Source organism: Budorcas taxicolor, chromosome 6 (assembly GCF_023091745.1).
Source record: "Budorcas taxicolor isolate Tak-1 chromosome 6, Takin1.1, whole genome shotgun sequence".
Classification (NCBI taxonomy): Eukaryota; Metazoa; Chordata; class Mammalia; order Artiodactyla; family Bovidae; genus Budorcas; species Budorcas taxicolor.
The window spans coordinates 91,626,257-91,645,410 of NC_068915.1; the positions used below are offsets into that span (position 1 = coordinate 91,626,257).

Below are 19,154 nucleotides of genomic sequence, written 5' to 3' on the forward strand. Positions count from 1 at the left end.
TTGCAAAGATCGTTTCTCCTCAAACGATCTCCCATTGATTTTTAGCATCTGTCAAGGGATATTGCCTGTGACAATTATGACTGTAATGTTCTAAAGATGAGTCTGTTTCCTTCATTCCTTCTACCTTTATTAATTAGATGTCTTCTGTAAGGAAGAGCTCTATCTTTTCCTCCATTTATTTATTTATTCGACTATGTGTATAAGTAAGAACTCCTTCATATTATGTTATTCTGTGGGTTATTTATTTTATTGCTCAAATTGTTCCAGCTTTGGCCATTAAGAGTTCTTTCAAGTTGGCTGTGGCCTGTTAGTTGTTCAGTCGCTCCGTCGTGTCTGACTCTTTGTGACCCCAGGGACTGCAGCACGCTGGGCTTCCCTGTCCTTCACTATCTCCCAGAGTTAGCTCACATTCATGTCCATTGAGTCAGTGATGCTATCTAACCATCTCACGCTCTGCCACCTGCTTCTCTTCCTGCCCTCAATCTTTGCTAGCATCAGGGTCTTTTCCAGTGAGTTGGCTCTTCACATCAAGTGGCCAGAGCATTGGAGCTTCAGCTTCAGCATTAGTCCTTCCAATGAATATTCAGGGTTGATTCCTTTTAGGATTGACTGGTTTGATCTCCTTGCTAAGTCCTGTTTTGAAACAGGGGAAGGGGTGAAACGCTGATGTCTTTAGAGAGAGCAGACATGATGTGCTTATCATCTTAGGAGTCTACAGGTTTTGAGGTGGAAGGTTAGTAGTGGGCAGTGAGCAAGTCTAATTCTTAACAGGCCGTGGAAGCCTACACCAATTTGGAAATTGAAGAGGGCTGGGATCATGTCATGAGCCAATTCCAAGTCCAGGGGGTCATGGATATATATAGCTCCTTTTTCATGGAGAAAATAGAAAGGATTTTCTTGCTTATTTATAAGAGAAAGAACAAAAACTCCCTCCTCCCAGGTATATATAGGAACCCACTAAATCATCAAGTTAAAGAGAAGGTGAAGCTCTTAGTGGTCCAGGGCTTAATATTCTCATTGATCCAGTTCTATTCTTTTCCTGGTTGGATTCCTAATTCTCTTGTCTAGCCTGTCAATAGGAATCCTATGATCTAACTTATCTTGGCAGAACTTCTACCTAAATTCTGTCAAGCCTCAGGCTAGAGTAGTCCAGTGAGTTAGTTCAAGAGACAAAATGTTCCAGCTTAAAACTCAAGATTTTCCAAGCCAGTGCTTTCTCCATAAACATCTCGTCCCCTCCTCACCCTCCAGCACCAGTCACCATCATCATTGTAATGACCACCTCATCTAATTAGTAAGTGCTTACCATACATGAAAGTGAAAGTGAAAGTTCCCTGGTGGCTCAGAGGATAAAGCACCTGCCTGCCATGCGGGAGACCCAGGTTCAATTCCTGGGTTGGGAAGATCCCTTGGAGAAGGAAATGGCAACCCACTCCAGTATTCTCGCCTGGAGAATCCCATGGACAGAGGAGCCTGGTGGGCTACAGTCCATGGGGTCGCAAAGAGTTGGACACGACTGAGCGAGTTTGTTTCACTTACCGTACGTGGTGATATGTGCTCTGTTGAGATGAATGGGCCGTAGAAACTCAGGCTTTGATTCTTTATTCCTTCTCATTTGGGCAGCAAGTTGAGCTCAGCTGGTACTTTACACTTCCATTGGCAGTGAGTTCTGTCCCCATCAGTGTGTCTCAGGAACCTCAGTGGATGTTTGGTATAGGACCTCCTTCAGTAGTCTCCCAAACTGTGGGAAGTTTAACGCCATTAACATGTATTTTTGCAGACAGTGGCATTTTTGGATGTGGAGGAGGGCTTAGGTTCAGCAAAGAAGATCAATTAAAAAGGAAACTTCTGAGTACAGTGTGATGCCTTTTATCAGCAGATGGTTTCCTTCCTTCTCTCCTCCTCCTGCCCACAGAATAGAATTCTGGCATTCCTGAGCTGCATGCTGTCTAAGATGCTGGTTCTTCTCAGAAGTTACTAAGGGTCAGTTTCTCTTCTTCCCTCTTAGAGAGCAGGAATTGCGTCTTAATTGGCAGTTTACAGAGGTGGCTGGAATTGAGTCCCTCCCACTTGCATGAAGCTTAGTGAGTTCTGGGTAGTTCAAGCTGTCTGATGGGAGATGCTGGCATCATTGAGGAGCCTTGCCAGCCCCAGAAGAAGCAGAAAGAGCAGTAGCAGAGTACAATGGCTTTATATCCCACTCCTGAGTATGACGTGCAGGTGTCCAGAGGGTTGTTATCTAGGATGTTTCTCTTTGCCACAAGGTAAGCCCATGGTTATGTTAGAGTGAGATTTAGAATCTTGCATTGCAGGATTCTCAGCTGACAAGCCTTTCACAGGTGTCTATTGATGTTGTGCTATCTTGTATTAAGTTTAAGCCCATTTCTCTAAATTGTCATGTAAGTTCTCATTATTTGAGCACCTCTGATTATTCCGTGTACTATCAATAGTCCTGTGTGGGAATTTTCAGTCATTCTCTCTCCGACGTGTACAGTCACTGTATTTCTTATGATGTATGCGTTTAGAGTGATTTTTATCTGTTTCAAGTTAGCAATTGCTTTGTGTTGTGTAACTTCATGGTTTTGCTTCCCCATTTCCCCAGGGAATTTCAGAGTAATAATTCCTGTTTCTCGCAAGGAATGGCTACTTATCTATGTACTTGTAACCAAGTTCTCTATTCTCTTTGCCAACATTTGTATAAAGAAAAGGAACCTGCAACTGTAGTCTCAGTTTTAAAGGAAAGGCGTAGTCTTTTCCTTTAACTTTGAGTTTGCATGAAAGAAGTGTTTATTCAGATTGCTGAGTGTCCCTTATTGACATCCATCACAATGGAAGGCTTAAATATTTGACTATCTTTTCCTTTATTCACAATAATTCAAATTCAGCTTGTATCCTTATAGAATCTTTGATCTGAAATTTTTATTCAGAGCTGTGCCAGTGCTTTGCCTCCGGGATGCTTCTACTTGAAAGAAAATATGATATGGCAAAGAACAGGTGGCTGCACCGGTTGTGGTCTTGTCCTGGATCTCAATGTGACTTGAATATTTATTTATTTTTATTATTGTACCATGTAAAAGGTAAAAAGGAAAATGAACTGCTTAGATTATAAAGCGTGTATAATAGAGAGAAGGATCCAGGGCTGGTTTTTCAGGTTTTTATTTGGCGTTCTTTCACTTAAAGGTGAATAAGAGAGAGCATTCTTCCAAGTTTTATTATTTTCTCCCCAGAGTGTCAGGTTATGTGTGAATGGTGGTAGCAATTAAATTCCTCCTTGTTGTAAAATTTATCATGGAAATGTTAGCAAGTAGGAACTGAGGGGCTGGAGCAAGTGTTCATACGGTTTTCAGCCTCTTTGCCTTAAAACTTTCATTATTCTCTTCATTTTAGTTTCAATAATATCTGAAAATTTTAATGAACATTCTTTTCTGAAATGATTTTAAAATGTAGATCCTTCTTTTGACCATTGATTAAGGTTCTTATCTAAAATTAATGCTTTCTACTCTTTCATTTGTTTTATTGTTGCCTTTAATTCCTCATTTGTGTCTTCTTCCTCTAAATAAAGAGAAACTGGTATAGAGAAGAGAAAAACATACTACAACGCATAACACTTACTCCAAAAGAGAATCATGTCTTCAGTGTTGGGAGATTTGCAGAGCATTTATTTCTTTTATTTTTTTAATTGAATGGTGTTTAGAAAAAAATCCCTACCAAAAGATAAGGCTTCTACCTCACACACACCAAAAACCCTCTTTCCTTATTTTGGCAAATGAAATTTAATTCATACGTTAGCACTGTATAAAAAATAATTAGCTTGCTTTTGAAATATCTTGGTTGGTATTTGATGTAAAGGGTACCCTTTAAACATATTCTATGGCACAAAGAGGTAGTAGGGAAGAAAAAATTCAACTGGTAGCGTCTGATATCTGAAGTTCCTCCTTCCTTCCTCCAACAAAAAAATGTCTAGTTCCAAGTTGAGAGTTGAGAAGAAGAAATTGTTGTTAATTAGAGCTTATGCTTATCTCTTTATTCTATGCTACTGTATTGTAGTTGTATTTGAAAGTCAAAGAAAAACAAAGATGAATGCTGTTACAGAACAAAGATCCTGTTAGTGTCAACCTCTGCCATCGCTTATAGGCGGACTGTGAAGTGTGGGAAGGAGAGTTGACTTCTGATTTCTCTGTAGATGTCAGAGTTGAGGGGAGGAGAAAGAAAGAGGGCATAGTGAGAAAAGAAATTTCAGCATTATCACCCTTTGGTGACTAAGTGAAAAACACCCACCCACCCCCTGGCTAGTCCCTCTTTTTTATGATAATAGTTTTGTGTGGTCATCAATAAAATTTAAGCTTAAAAATGTTTCAAAATGAAGGGTGAGGAGGAGATAAACTAGTAGTGAAAGGATGTTGGAACAGGTGTGGAAGAATGGGGTAAACTTCTTACAAGAAAAGATTTTGCTTTTACTTTTTATGCAAATTTTAGATGTTAGACTTCACTGTTACTTGTGATTCAGTTGCCAAAGCCAAAAGTCCCCAGGGCATATTATCAGGATGTGACATTTTAAAAGAACTTCTCTTTCCACAAAGGACTGTGTGTTGCTATGGGGTTATATTACCTAACGCATACCTTTCTACCCACTGAGCCACTTTTTAAAGACACAGAGGTTAGGCAGTAATGAAAGCCTTGGAAATGTTTGCTTGTTAGATTTTTCTATGAATCCAAAAAATCTGAAGTATAGCTTTGAGGAGCCCAGTAGTCACAGAACCTAGAGGTGAGGGATGCTGAAAAGGGCTAAAGGATATCTCAAAAGCAATGCCCTTGCCAAAGAACAGTTACCACCTTTTTTTTTTTTAATATTTTGGAAGATGATGGGTTTTGTGTTTGAGGTACATCATTTTCCCATAAACTGGAAATGCCTGAAATGCCATTTTTGTTCAAATACAAATAATCTATTCTTATATACTAAAGAAGATATGATCTCCTCTAAGAATCACTTGCACAGTGACATTTAATTATTCATGTTATTTGTCTCCCCAAAAAAGGGCTTCCCTGGTGGTGCAGAGGTTAAAGTATCTGCCTGCAATGTGGGAGACCTGGGTTTGATCCCTGGGTCGGGAAGATCCCCTGGAGAAGGAAATGGCAACCCACTCCAGTATTCTTGCCTGGAGAATCCCATGGACGGAGGAGCTTGGTGGGCTAGAGTCCACGGGTCGCAAAGAGTCAGACGCGACTGAGCGACCTCACTTTCACTTTCTAAAGTATAAAAGGAGCAATTTAGCAATAACTACCAAATTGCAGTGGCTCAGTGGTAAAGAATCCGCCTGCCAACGCAGGAGCTGCAGGAGACACAGGTTCAATCCCTGGGGCGGAAAGATCCACTGGCGTGGGAAATGGCCGCCCACGCCAGTATTCTTGCCTGGAGAATCCCATGGGCAGAGGCGTCTGGTGGGCTACAGTCTATGGGGTTGCAAAGAGTCAGCATGCCTGAGCAACTGAAAGCAGCCGCAGCAGAGCACCACATAACTCTCCTATTGTGAAGGGAGCGAAAGGGATCTGTTTCTGTTTCTGTTTGTATTTGCGTAACAAATCCCTAGAAAAGATAGATAAGAAATTAACCACAGAGATTAGCTGGAGGGAGAAGAGAAATGGGTGGAGAGGGCTGGGAGGAAGAGTGAGACTGCATAAGTGTCCTACATCATAGAGTATAAAGGTTACGTGAGAAAATGTGTCAAGTGCCCAGAATGATACTTGGCACTCAGTAGGCACTGAAGTATTTTTTGAGTGAATGAGTAATGCCCTGACGCTGTTTAATACTTTTTCTCCCATTCAAGGCTCCCCAGTAGGATTATAAACTCCTTGCGGCCATCTGTGACCTCCCTGAGGTCCCGTTGTACTACATCAAGGTGGTGGTGGTGTTCAGTCACTCAGTCATGTCCAACTCTTTGCACAAAGAGGGGTCTGCAGCACTCCAGGCTTCCCTGTCCTTCACTGTCTCCCAGAGTTTGCTCAAATTCATGTCCATTGAGTCAGCGATGCCATCCAACCATCTTAACCTTCTGTTGCCCTTTTTGCCTCTCCTCAGTCTTTCCCAGCATCAGGGTTATTTCCTAGTGAGTCGGCTCTTCACATCAGGTGGCCAAAGTATTGGAGCTTCAGCTTCAGCATCAGTCCTCGCAATGAATATTCAGGATTCATTTCCTTTAGGATTTACTGGTTTGGTCTCCTTGCAGTCCAAGGGACTCTCGAGAGTCTTCTCCAACACCACAGTTTGAAAGCATCATTCTTTGGCGCTCAGCCTGCTTTATGATCCAGCTCTCGCATCCATACATGACTACTGGAAAAAAGGCAGGTTAGGTGGCCTGGTATCCCCATCTCTTTAAGAATTTTCCACAGTTTGTTGTGATCCACACAGTCAAAGACTTTAGCATAGTCAATTAACAGATGCTTTTCTGGAATTCTCTTGCTTTTTCTATGGTCCAGTGGATATTGGCAATTTGGTCTCTGGTTCCTCTGCTTTTTCTAAATCCAGCTTGTACTTCTGGAAGTTCTCAGCTGACATACTGTTGAAGCCTGGCTTGAAGGATTTTGAGCATTACCTTGCCAGCATATGAAATGAGGGAAACTGTGCAATAGTTTGAACATTCTCTGGCATTGCCCTTCTTCAGGATTTTAATGAAAATTGACCTTTTCCAGTCCTGTGGCCACTGCTGAGTTTTTCAAATTTGCTGGCATATAGAGTGCAGCACTTGAACAGCATCATCTTTTTTGGATTTGAATAGCTCAGCTTGAATTCCATAATCTCAACTAGGTTTGTTCCTAGTAATGCTTCCTAAGGCCCACTTGACTTTACACTCCAGAATGACCACACCATCGTTGTTATCTGGGTCATTAAGCCCTTTTTTGAGTAGTTTTTCTATGTATCCTTGCCACCTCTTCTTAATCTCTTCTGCTTCTGTTAGGTCCTTGCTGTTTCTGTCGTTTATTGTACCCATCTTTGCATGAAATGTTCCCTTGATATCTCTTATTTTCTTGAAGCGATCCCTAGTCTTTTTCAATCTGTTGTTTTCTTCTATTTCTTTGCATTGTTCACTTAAAAAGGCTTTCTTATCTCTCCTTGCTGTTCTTTGGAATTCTGCATTCAGTTGGGTATTTCTTTCCCTTTCTCCTTTGCCTTTCACTTCTCTTCTTTTCTCAGCTATTTGTAAGGCCTCCTCAGACAACGTCTTTGCCTTCTTGCGTTTCTTTTTCTTTGGGATAGTTTTGGTCACTGCCTCCTGTACAGTGTTACAAATTTCTGTCCATAGTTCTTCAGGTACTCTATCATATCTAATCTTTTGAATCTGTTTGTCACTATTTCCTCTTCTACTGTATAATCATAAGGGATTTGATTTAGGTCATACCTGAATGGCCTAGTGGTTTCCCCTACTTTCTTCAAGTTAAGTTTGAATTAAATTGAATGGAAACCATAGTCACAGCAAGGTAGAAGGCACATGGAAGGAGATGAGTGAATACTGCTCGAAAGACATGAACTAATTTACTGTAAATTTCTCCAAAACATGCTTTGCATTCATATCTCTCTGTGTGTTAGGACAAAATCATCTAAGAAGGACATTATGTCACTTGCCTAGTTCCAGTTTCATCAGCCTACCCATCCCACGCAATGAAGCTTCCTTGTTTGTGGTTAGGAATGCAACACAAGGGCTTTGTTTGAATTACACCCACACACAAAACTTAGTTTGCTCAATTTTAAAATTAAATGGTCCTCTGACTCTTATTGATATGCTCATGATGTAATGTGCTTTAGGAAAATGTTTCCTTATCTTCTTTAAGATCAAAATGATCCTAAAATGTAAAGCATGCTGTGCCCTTAGGAATGCTTATTAAATTACTTGCATCATTGAAAAGGTCAATAAACAGCTGTTTGACTTTTTTGGTTATCTCCAGGTACACTGAATTTTATTTTAAAAATGAGTTTTTAATATTTGGCTTTTTAATAGGTAACACATGTACATGGTATACAATTCAAAAGTTAGAAAAGGAAATACCTGAAAAATAAATGTTTCTCCCCAGAGGCAGTCATTGATTGGTTCTAGTTTCTCAAGAATTCTTCCAGAAATATTCTTTACATTAATAAACTGAAGAATGTTTCCCCCCATGTTCAGCAGCATACTGTATGCACAGTTTTGTGTCTTAATTTTGTCCTTTTACCATATATTTTAGAGCTGTTTCCAAGTCAGCATGTATAGAACTACTCAGTTCTTTTAATGGCTACATGCATCTTCCATTGTCTGGAGGTACCACACTGACTTAACTGGCCTGCTGTTGATGAGCATTTAGGTTGTGTTTCAATCTTTTGATGAATATGTTACTTAAAAATTATCTTGCTGAATATTACCAAATTGCTCTTTATTCAGACTCCCAATGTTGGTGGGCTATATTTTGGTCATCTTTTTCATTGTTCTTTTTCCTCATGTCATCTCTAAATTGCATATTTTGGAAGACTGTTGTAAAACAAAGATTTATCTCTGAAACCTCCCAACATATGTTCTGCATCCAAATGAAAGGGCTGTGTTTTTCAGGACCTATTGATTTGTTTGTTTCACAAACATCCTGTTCTTAGTGTGTTACAACTGTGATGAAATCTACGCACCTTCCCCACACACACTTCCACCCCTGAAAGTGAAAGTCGCTCAGTCCTGTCCAACTCTTTGTGACGCCATGGACTATACAGTCCATGGAATTCTCCAGGCCAGAATACTGGAGTGGGTAGCCTTTCCCTTCTCCAGGGGATCTTCCCAACCCAGGGATCAAATCCAGGTCTCCCGTACTGCAGGTGGATTCTTTACCAGCTGAGCCACAAGGGAAACTCCCACCCTTAATCCAAGGCAAACAGTCAACCTCTGCAATCTACTCTGGAGAAGCGTCTTCCCAAGTTGAGTGTCCTGTCTTGGCATTGCAACTCTTGGGCACTTTATCTTCACTGTAAGAATTATTTCTTTACAGTTTATTATTTATTAGAGAAATACTTCATTTAGTCCCCCCACCAGGGTGTAAGCTTAAGAGCAGAGAACATATCTTAGTTATTAAATCCTTTCAGTATCATTAGTTCAGTTTCAGCACTTCAGTCCTCACCTGTCATGCCCTTTGATCCCCACCCACCGCATCGAGCCTCTCGCTCGGCCCTCTAGAGGACAGTGAGTGTGAAGTTCAGTCCTTTCAGCTGTCCTCTCACCCTCTTTCATTATGAGCACCACCACCTGACCTCCTCCTTTCTCATCCCAGTGGATCTGGCTTCTCTTCCACATAAAGTCACACCTTTCATGTCCTTCATGCCCTTCGTGTGCTCTGGAATGCTGTCCTTTCCTATTTCCTCATGATTCTTAAGGAGCAGCAGCCTCTCTTCAGCTGCACATACATCCATGCCCTGTCTCATATAGACTTGCTTGTACTTCTCATCATTTAAAATAAAACAGCAAGAACACTCCTTGGCTCCCTCTAGCCTTCTAGCTGTTCTGTTTAGTCGCGTCTGACCCTTTGTAACTCATGGACTGTAGCCTGCCAGGCTCCTCTGTCCATGGAATTCTCCAGTCAAGAATCCTGGAGTGAGTAGCCATTCCCTTCTCTAGGGCATCTTCCCAACCAGGGATCGAACCCATGTCTCTTGCATTGACCCTGAGCCACTAAGGAAGCCCCAGCCTTCTAGCTACCACCCTCTTTATCTTCTTTAAAGAATTACCTCCTCTTGCTATCTCCATTTTCTCTCTCACTCACCTCTTCAGTTCAGTCCCTCAGTCTTGTCCAACTGTTTGCGACCCCGTGAATCACAGCATGCCAGGCCTCCCTGTCCATCACCAACTCCTGGAGTTCACCCAGACTCACTTCCATCAAGTTGGTGATGCCATCCAGCCATGTCATCCTCTGTCATCCCCTTCTCCTGTCCTCAGTCCCTCTCAGCATCAGAGTCTTTTCCAATGAGTCAACTCTTCGCATGAGGTGGCCAAAGTATTGGAGTTTCAGCTTTAGCATCACTCCTTCCAATGAACACCCAGGACTGATCTCCTTCAGAATGGACTGGTTGGATCTCCTTATAGTCCAAGGGCCTCTCAAGAGTCTTCTCCAACACCACAGTTCAAAAGCATCAATTCTTCAGCGCTCAGCTTTCTTCACAGTCCAACTCTCACATCCATACATGACCACAGGAAAAACCATAGCCTTGACTAGACAGACCTTTGTTGGAAAAGTAATGTCTTTGCTTTTGAATAATGCTGTCTAGGTTGGTCATAACTTTCCTTCCAAGGAGTAAGCATCTTTTAATTTCATTGCTTCAGTCACCATCTGCAGTGATTTTGGAGCCCAAAAATAAAGTCTGACACTGTTTCCACTGTTCCCCTATCTATTTCCCATGAAGTGATGGGACCAGATGCCATGATCTTCGTTTTCTGAATGTTGAGCTTTAAGCCAGCTTTTTCACTCTCCACTTTCACTTTCATCAAGAGGCTTTTTAGTTCCTCTTCACTTTCTGCCATAAGGGTGGTGTCATCTGCATATCTGAGGTGATTGATATTTCTCCCGGCAATCTTGATTCCAGCTTATGCTTCTTCCAGCCCAGCGTTTCTCATGATGTACTCTGCATAGAAGTTAAATAAGCAGGGTGACAACATGCAGCCCTGACGTACTCCTTCACTCCCCTCTTACCTGATCCTACTCAGGCCTCTTCCCTGTCATTCCGTCGCAGAGACTTATCAGCCATCAAGTCAAGTCAGTTGGAATGCTTGGCAGTTCCTTGTCCTTGCTCTCCCCACCCTCTCCCTGGGGGATTCTGTGAAACTCCCATGCCCTCCTGGTTTTCCTCCTGCTCCTCTGGAAGCCTCTTGCTAGCCCCCTCCAGCCCCCTTCCACCCCCAAATTGGGACAGTTCTCAGAGGCTTATCTTTAAGGGACTTCCTTTCAGTCTCCTAGACGCTCTGCCCAGGCAGCTTATCTTTTCTCAAAGGCCATGTGTTTCGTGCCTCCTCAGTTTCTACCTCTAGTCCAGACGCCAGTCCTGTGGCTCCCACTGCCTCCTGTCCCCCACTGCAACCCCACAGGCGCCTCACATTGCAATACCCCACTGTCTCCCTCCTTCCGCACTCTGTTCCAGCCCCTCATCTCACAGTTCTTTATATAGATGAGGAATATTACCATCCTAGCTCAGGCCACAAACGTAAAGGGCATCCTTCCTCCTGGACTGCACTCTTCTGCGCCAGCCACATCCAAGTGCTCGCCAGGCTGGGCATTAGATCTGTTGTCTGTTTAAGTTCACTGCTCCTGCCTTCGTGCTGGGTCTTTATTTAATCTCTTACCTTGGCCAGTCCAACAGCCTCCAATCCTCTCTCTGTCTCTCTCAAATTTATTTTCATTATTGGCAGTATCTTCCTGAAACTCAAATTTGAACATGGCCCTCCTTGGCTCAGGTTCTTCAGTGGCCTTCAGTTCCTCCAGTCTGTTGCCTTCAGTGAGGCCGGTTGAGATATGGATCCTCTTCGTCTTCATCTGCTGCCTCCCCCTCACTCATCATCTAGTCTCCACTTATGTAAGCTGTTTGTACCACGTTCTTGTGTAATTTCATGCATCTGCCATGCTGGCTCTTCCACGTGGATGTGCTTCCCTTCCATTTCCCACCCCCTTCCATCTGGAGAAATCTTCCATGGCTTAGTTAACAGAAACCCCCAGTGACTCCCTCTCCTGAGTTCACCGAGCACCTTGTACAGACCTCTATCAGGGACCCCATCTCAGTGTGTTACAGTGGTCTGCTTGGCTGTCTCTTCTACTACCCTGTGAACTATCTGGGTCTAATGATGCTTTGTAACCCGAGCACCAGCATAATGGCTGCCATGTAGAAAGTGTCTGTGGATGCCCCTTGAATGAAAGGGAAGGAAATTGGAGAGAGGTCTGGACAGCTTACATTGAAAACAGCAGTTCCCAACCTTTTTGGCACCAGGGACCAGTTTTATGGAAGACAGTTTTTCCCCAAATAACTGGGGATAGGGGATGGTTTCAGGATGATTCCAGCACATTACATTTATTGTGTACTTTATTTCTATGACTATTCCATTGTGATACATAGTGAGATAATTACACAGCTCACCGTAATGCAGAATCAGGCTGTAATGCAAGCAGTGGGGAACAGCTGTAAACACAGGTGAAGCTTTGCTTGTTCACATGCCACTCACCACCTGCCATGTGGCCAGGCTCCTAACAGGTCATGGACCAGTAACCAGTCCATGGCCCGGGGGTTTGGGACCCCTGATTTAAAAGAGAGCCTACTGTTGTCTTCAAAAGCACAAAGATAATTTTTTTTTTTTTTTTCACTTAATCTAGATGAGAGAGTTCCACTGATCTTCATTGTTCTCTGCACAGCCTCCTTTCCTGCTTCAGAGTCTGTTGCAAGGTGTCTGCTCCTTCCTGAAGGAGGTGTACCAGCTGATATTAAGCCTGGGTAGCTCCATGCTATTTCAGGGCACCACCTCTCTTCTTGCCATTGAGATTTCAGTCTAGAAATCCCTGAAGTCAATGCTGAACATTATTTCACTTTTTTTTGCCGAAAATAAAGTTCAGCCACTCTGTGACTCTGAACCTGTACAATAGTGTAATCCTCCCTACCAAATTCAACCTCCAGCCTTGCAGTCTGAAGAACACCCACTTTTCCCCTTCAGCTTTGTCAGTTCTGTGTGTACTTAGGGAGGGCTTATCTTGGCTATTGTGAGTAATGCTGCAGTGAACACGGGAGTACAGATACCCCTTTAAGGTCCTGATTTCAGTTTCTTTGGATAAATACCCAGTCATGGGATTGCTGGATCCTATCGTAGCTCTATTTTACATTTTTTTAAGGAAACGCCATACTGTTTTCCATAGTGGCTGCACCAGCTTGCACTCTCAACAGTGCACAAGGGTTTATGCAGGAATTCTTTAAGTTTGCAATATTTGTATGTAACTGAAATCATGTCAAAATGAAAAGGAAAATAAAAATAATAATAAAGCAGAAAAAAAAACAATGGTTGGTAAGAGAAATGAACAGTAAGATGTTTTCCAGTATTTACTCGACTGTGTTCCATCTCTGAGATACAGCATTCTCTGCTTCCAAGTCCATAAATCTCACTGGTGAAGAGGTCAGCGGAGACTGCTCCTAACGCAGGGTCTGTGCTATGCCTCCCCAGACGCACTGAACCTGCAGGCCGGCCTCACTCTTGGCACTCGACCAAACTTGGGGAGAACCGACCCAATGCCATCATGATGCAGATATCTCAGGGCACGATTGGCACGCCTTGGCCCCAGAGCTACCATTCCAGGTAAGTGACCACAGCTGAGACCTGGGGGTGGGGGTGGGGTTTGCTTTCAAATGCCCTGTTCCCAGAAAGGATTGTTTTCTTTTACTCACCCCAAGTATAAAGTCTCTCTACCCACTATCCGCATCCTCTTAAAAGCCCTGACGTGTATATGAGTCATCACCTTCTGGGCTAGACTAGCGTGGAGAGAGGCCAGGGTTATTTTGAACAATGACTAGCCATTTGAGATATTTATGGGGTTTATTGATCCTCAATCAGACCTTTCTCAATTACACACTATAGCAGAAGAACTGACGGCTCCCTCCCTTGATGCTTCACATCCTTTCTTTTAGTCAAATATGTATCTGTTTTTTATCTGAATGGTTTTATTCGGTATTTGAACTTCCCACTTGGTCTTTCTTTCTCTGTTAAAGCCAGTTATCCAACTTAGCTCCAATCAAAGCAGTTAACACACTGAGGACTGTTCAGTATGTACATCATCTCATGCGGTCCTTTGTATGCACCCTTGAAACAGATGTAGTCTTCTTGACTCCATTTCATAGGACAGGACGTTGAAGCTGGAGAGATGGGTTTGTCCAGGCTCAAACATCTGCTCAGTACCTGAGTCATGAATCAAATCCAAGCCAGGTTTCAAAGCCATTGCCCATAACCTCATATACTTCCTCTGGACTAGCTATGTGAGTCACCTCTCTTCTGCTTGTCTTACTGCTCCAGCAGTCAAGGCCCAGTGAGGATAAAGCAGAGCCATCACGAGTGATGCAGGGGAAGGGATTTATTATAATAATCAGACCCGACACAATTGAAGGGGACTGAGGAGAAGGGAGCCAAGCTTGACCTCCCCCCGCCAGACCTATTAAAGAATGAAGTCGGGACAGCCCTGCATTTACTACAGACTCGGAGCCATGCCAGTTGGAGTCCATCTTCTGATGCCAGGGAGGCAGGCCCTGTTGCTTACTACTTTTTGGAAGTACGTGGATATAGGTTATAGTAGGGAGGCGGGGGGGCTTCCCACGTGGTGCCAGTGGTAAAGAATCCGCCTGCCAATGCAGGAGACACAGGACACGCAGATTCAGTTCCTGGGTTGGAAAGATCCCCCGCAGAAGGAAATGGCAACCCACTCCAGTATTCTTGCCTGGATAATCCATGGGCCGGGAATTTTGTAGGCTACAGTCCATGGGATCATAGAGAATCGGACACAGAGTGGCCAGGCACAAAGTGCTGGTCAGTATCGGGGAGGGGAGGATGTTGCTGGAAGGATTACTTAACAAACAGATGGTGGCTATGCATTTGGCGAGGCCAAGACTCAGAACCCCCATGACCCACATCTGCTCAGATCAAGGGCCAAATAAATCCTAGAGCTCTGACTGGTGGGCATGGCCTGTTAGGATACTTTTTGGTTGCCCTCCTCGTTACAGACACTCCTTTCCCTTGCCCACAGCCCTCCCCATAACCCTGAAAAAATTTCACCATCTGAGCCCTGTGTGCTCCAGAAACACAGCCCCAGCAGGGCCCACATGCCATGCAGGCACAGTGGTTTTGCTCTATGGGCATGGCCATGTTACAGGCTTTTAGAAGGTTAAATGCGGAGGCCCAACTGTGGAAGGGACACCAGATGGTGAGGTACTTGGGCTTATAAATCAGACCTCAGTTTCAGTCTCAATTTCATTACCTACTGCATAAGCTTGAGCAAAGCACTTAACCTCTTTGATCTTGGTTTCTTTGTCTGTAAAATGAAATTAATAATATATATCTCATTGGATCATAGTGAGGATTAAACAAAGTAACACATGTAAGACAGTGTAGTTCCTGGAACATAGTGAGCACTCAGTAATTATGAAAAGCAATTACAATAATTAAGACTGAAAACTTGTCAGAGGACACAGTGAAACAATAAGGAATGAGGTTAATGGCATGAACCAGTACACATTTATAAAATGCAAGAGTGTATTAACAGGATGTACCCCTCCTAACCACTAACCTTTGTTGATGTTCAGTTGCTAAGTTGTGTCCCACTGTTTGCGACTGCATGTCAGACCCCATATTGGAGCCTGCCAAGCTCCTCTGTCTATGGAATTCTCCAGGCAAGAACTCTAGAGTGGGTAGCCATTCCCTTCTCCAAGGGATCTTCCCAAACCAGGGATCAAACCCAGGTCTCCTGCATTGCAGGCGGATTATTTACCACTGAGCCAGCAGGGAAGCCCATTAACCTTAGGAGGCCCTTAAATCTGAAGTCATACTGTGACCTAAATATACACTGGGCTGAAGGCAGAAATAAGACAGCTGCAATTGGTGCCTAGAATCACTGCCCACGGTAACTATGGTGAGCTCCCAGAGGCCCCAGGAGTGTGGCAGTGTTGACATCAGAAGTGCAATATTCTTCAGGCTCTGCTTTTCCGCTTGCTGTTTCTTCCTCACCCCAACCTCCAGAGGGGTTTAGGCAGGTGGTGCCTGCACTGTACCTACCACTCTGCCCTCTACTGCAAGCTTCAGAGCAGCCTTCCCTGACACAATGACTATCAACACAAAAGCTCTGCGTGGGGTACAGGAGGAGAAGGAAAAGCTTGGGTTACCCCAAAATGACACATACATGTGGATTTTCTTCTACCCCAGCTCAAAGCATCCTGTGGTCTGTTCATTCCATGCCTCGGGTTCGCAGCTCTGAGTTCTGCTCATAGGGGGCTGCCCTTTGGCAGCTGTTGCTGGAGAAGCTCTCCTGGTACATTTCTGAGGGGCACAGTGGCATCTAGTGGTCTGGTGGGCAGCATCCCTGTGACAGCCTTCACACAGCCTCAGTCCTAAATATGTGGATCTGTTTCTCATTAAGAAGCAGGAAAAGGAGAGGGAGCTCAAGGGATGGGGAGGGGCAGGAGAGAGGGAGAGAGACGTTCAAAGAAACAGAAGATACGTAATTTTCACTGCCTGCAAACTGGCTCAGATCTGGAATTTCACTGAAACTGTGTTCCAGCTGCTTTCTGTCAGATCCTTGTCACTGTCTTTCTGCTGTCCTACAGAAATCTCACAATGGTCCTAAAGTATTAGGACTTCTAAAGTACATAGTACTTTAGAAAAAACCTCCAAAAAATCCTGTAGTCTAGTCCCCTCCCGAGAGGCTGAAATAACACCATCCGAATACTAAAGAACCAGCCCATGCTCATTGATTCTTCCTCCAACAAATATGTACGGAATACCTACTATGTCTGAGATAATTTTTAGTTATTGAGAGTGCAAGACTGAGCAAGACATCAAAAGGTAGTATTTATTGTTTCTCCAGGTATGTTCCATGGAATAATAATCCATTAGATGCTCCTTGGGGAAAACTTTCTAGGGTCATGTAAGTTTAGAAATCACTGCTTGGGACTTCCCTGGCGATCCAGTGGTTAAGACTTTGCCTGCCAGTGCAGGAGTGATGGTTTAACCCCGGGTCAGAGAACATGTGGGATATTACCCACATGCCTTGTAGCCAAAAAAATCAAAATACAAAGCAGAAACAGTATTGTAACAAATTCAATAAAGACTTTAAAAATGGTCTACATTAAAAAAAAACTTAAAGCACTGCTTAGTATATTTGCCTTGCAGAATATCACATGAACAAATTTATTAAGGACTCGGATGTCTTAAATTACAGTTATTTACCTTATCTAGCCCAGTATTTTCCAGACATACTTTATCATCTGAGGAACTAATTAATGTTCTGGGAGTACACTTTAGGAAATGTTTTCATATAATTGTTTTGTGCTCTTTGTTGTGTTTTAAGTATTTAGAAAATACTTTTAAACAGAGGTGATGTAATGTCAAGTAGTAAGTGCTGTGAAGATAATAAAGCAGAGTAGCAAGAAATAAGGAGAGAGGAGGTACTTACTTTTAAGATAGTGGGTAGCAGGAAGTCTTCTCCGACACAGTCATGAATAAAGGAAGGGAGTGAGCCAGGTGAAGAGCATTCCTTATGGTGGGAACAGTGAGTACAAAGGCCCTGAGTCCCTCATGTGGGAACGTATATCATGGGTTTGAGAGGCCATCAGTGACCATTATGCCAGAGTGCAGTGAGCAAGCGGGAGAGCAATGGGAAACAAGGGTAGAGAAGTCATCAGACCACAGTGAGAACTCTGACATGCTTGACACACTCATCTTGAGAGTAAGGATGTCTCTGTGTGGGCTGGAGCTGCTGCGGGATTGAAGACCTGCATGTCAGGTTCTTGTCAGCCATCTGTTAAGAGTGCCATCTTGGAAGCAGGAATGGCAGGGGTAATCAGAATTACTGCTTCCAGAATGTGGTAGAAGAACTTGTCCTAGAGGGTGATGTCAGGGCACTCCATGGCATGGCATAGGTCACTGGGTCTTAGTCCCCAGGCAGCTGGGAAATGAGAATTTGGGGAGACAGAGCCCTCCCTGAGTAGCAGTGAAGAGTAAGAATGGTCCTCATGGGATGCATTCCATCTGAGGATTGGTGGGTTGTGTCCTTTGGCTGCAAGACGGAACCCACTCTACCCTTGCTCTGCTTGGCTCGAGATATGTTTACCAGTGAGTTCATAGTTCTAGATCCATCTGTGTTTTGCAATGGCATTTCCTCCCATTCAGTAGTGTTTCAGTTAACCCATCAGTTTATTCACTTTGATTTTTTTTTTCACATGTTCCTTAATTAGATCTGGATTATCCTTTTAGTGAAAGACTGCTAAAATTCTTAGCAGTTGGGAGGAGGATTAAGTAGTGTCTACCACCTGCATGCAGTGGGTGAGCAAAAACAGCCCTTGTGGGATCTGCTGCTTCTGTGTCCCCTCAGAGTATTAACTCCGAGTCTTCTGTTAGAGGAGATAAACAGGAGCACAAGTGGGTCATAGGGGATTATCCTCAGTCACGTCATGCGCATTTTCAGCACATCCTCTTCATTTGGGGGTGGGGGGGTAAAGGCTGGTAGTGACATATGCCTTGACATGGAGTGCCAGGACTGGCTTCCCTAATCTGGTTGGGATTAACCCTTCCTTCCTCCTTGAATTTATACCTGTCCCTGCCAGAGCAAGATGTTCCATTCAGTAAGTTTACTTGCCCTGAAAAAGAAATATTATTCGGGGTTGGGGGGGGGGGCGGGAAATCGCTGAGAATGTAATCTTCTTTTCCTTGAATTCTGCTCCAGTTTTGACTCAGAATCTGATGCTTCTAGTCTCTTCCCGTATACTCTGGAGACAGTCCAGCAAAGCATTATCACCTACTCAGCCATGAAGACACCATATTTACTTACACAAGATCTAGAAATATAATAATGGCTCCATGGATTTTAATAGTGTTTAAATGCCTATTCATTTAAAAATGAAAAGCTTCAGGCAAGAACTCTTCGTTTTCTTTATTCTTTTTGTGACCCTGTGGACTGTAGCCCACCACGCTTCTCTGTCCATGGGATTTTCCAGGCAAGAATCCTGGAGTGGGTTTCCATTTCCTCCTCCAGGGAATCTTCCTGACCCAAGGATCGAACCTGTGTCTCCTGCATTGCAGGCAGATTCTTTACCGCTGAGCCATCAGGGAAGCCCTCTTTAGAGAACAGTGAATCACAAATGTTTGAACTATTGAGACTGCTGTTTGATTTTTGAGCTACTTATTCCTTCCTATATCTCTATTCTCTCTTGCCCACCATGCTGGGTGAAGTATATTTGGGGTTTATAATTAAAGTTAGCTATAAGTAATTCTGTTTTATGGCAACTTTTTGGAGGAGCTAGTGAAGGAGAGTCTTACAGTCCAGCGTATGAGGCTTTGCCCGGACTCTGAGAAGCTGTCCATGGGTGATGGTCTCCCAGTACCTCAGAGCCTCCCGTGATTAAGACTTCTTATCCATCCTGCCTCTCCTCT

General features: G+C 43.5%; 1 protein-coding gene and 1 non-coding gene across 2 annotated transcripts in view; both read left to right on the top strand.

Annotated features, from left to right (window-relative positions):
• Positions 1-19,154, top strand: part of SHROOM3 (shroom family member 3) — a 328,306-nt gene that overhangs the window by 274,397 nt on the left and 34,755 nt on the right. Inside the window, exon 4 of the mRNA XM_052642061.1 lies at positions 13,191-13,322. Coding sequence (XP_052498021.1) covers positions 13,191-13,322 — 132 coding nt within the window. The remainder of the gene's footprint in view (positions 1-13,190; positions 13,323-19,154) is intronic.
• TRNAG-GCC (transfer RNA glycine (anticodon GCC)) lies at positions 1,332-1,403 on the top strand. The gene has a single exon. It is a non-coding gene; the product is annotated as a tRNA-Gly (tRNA).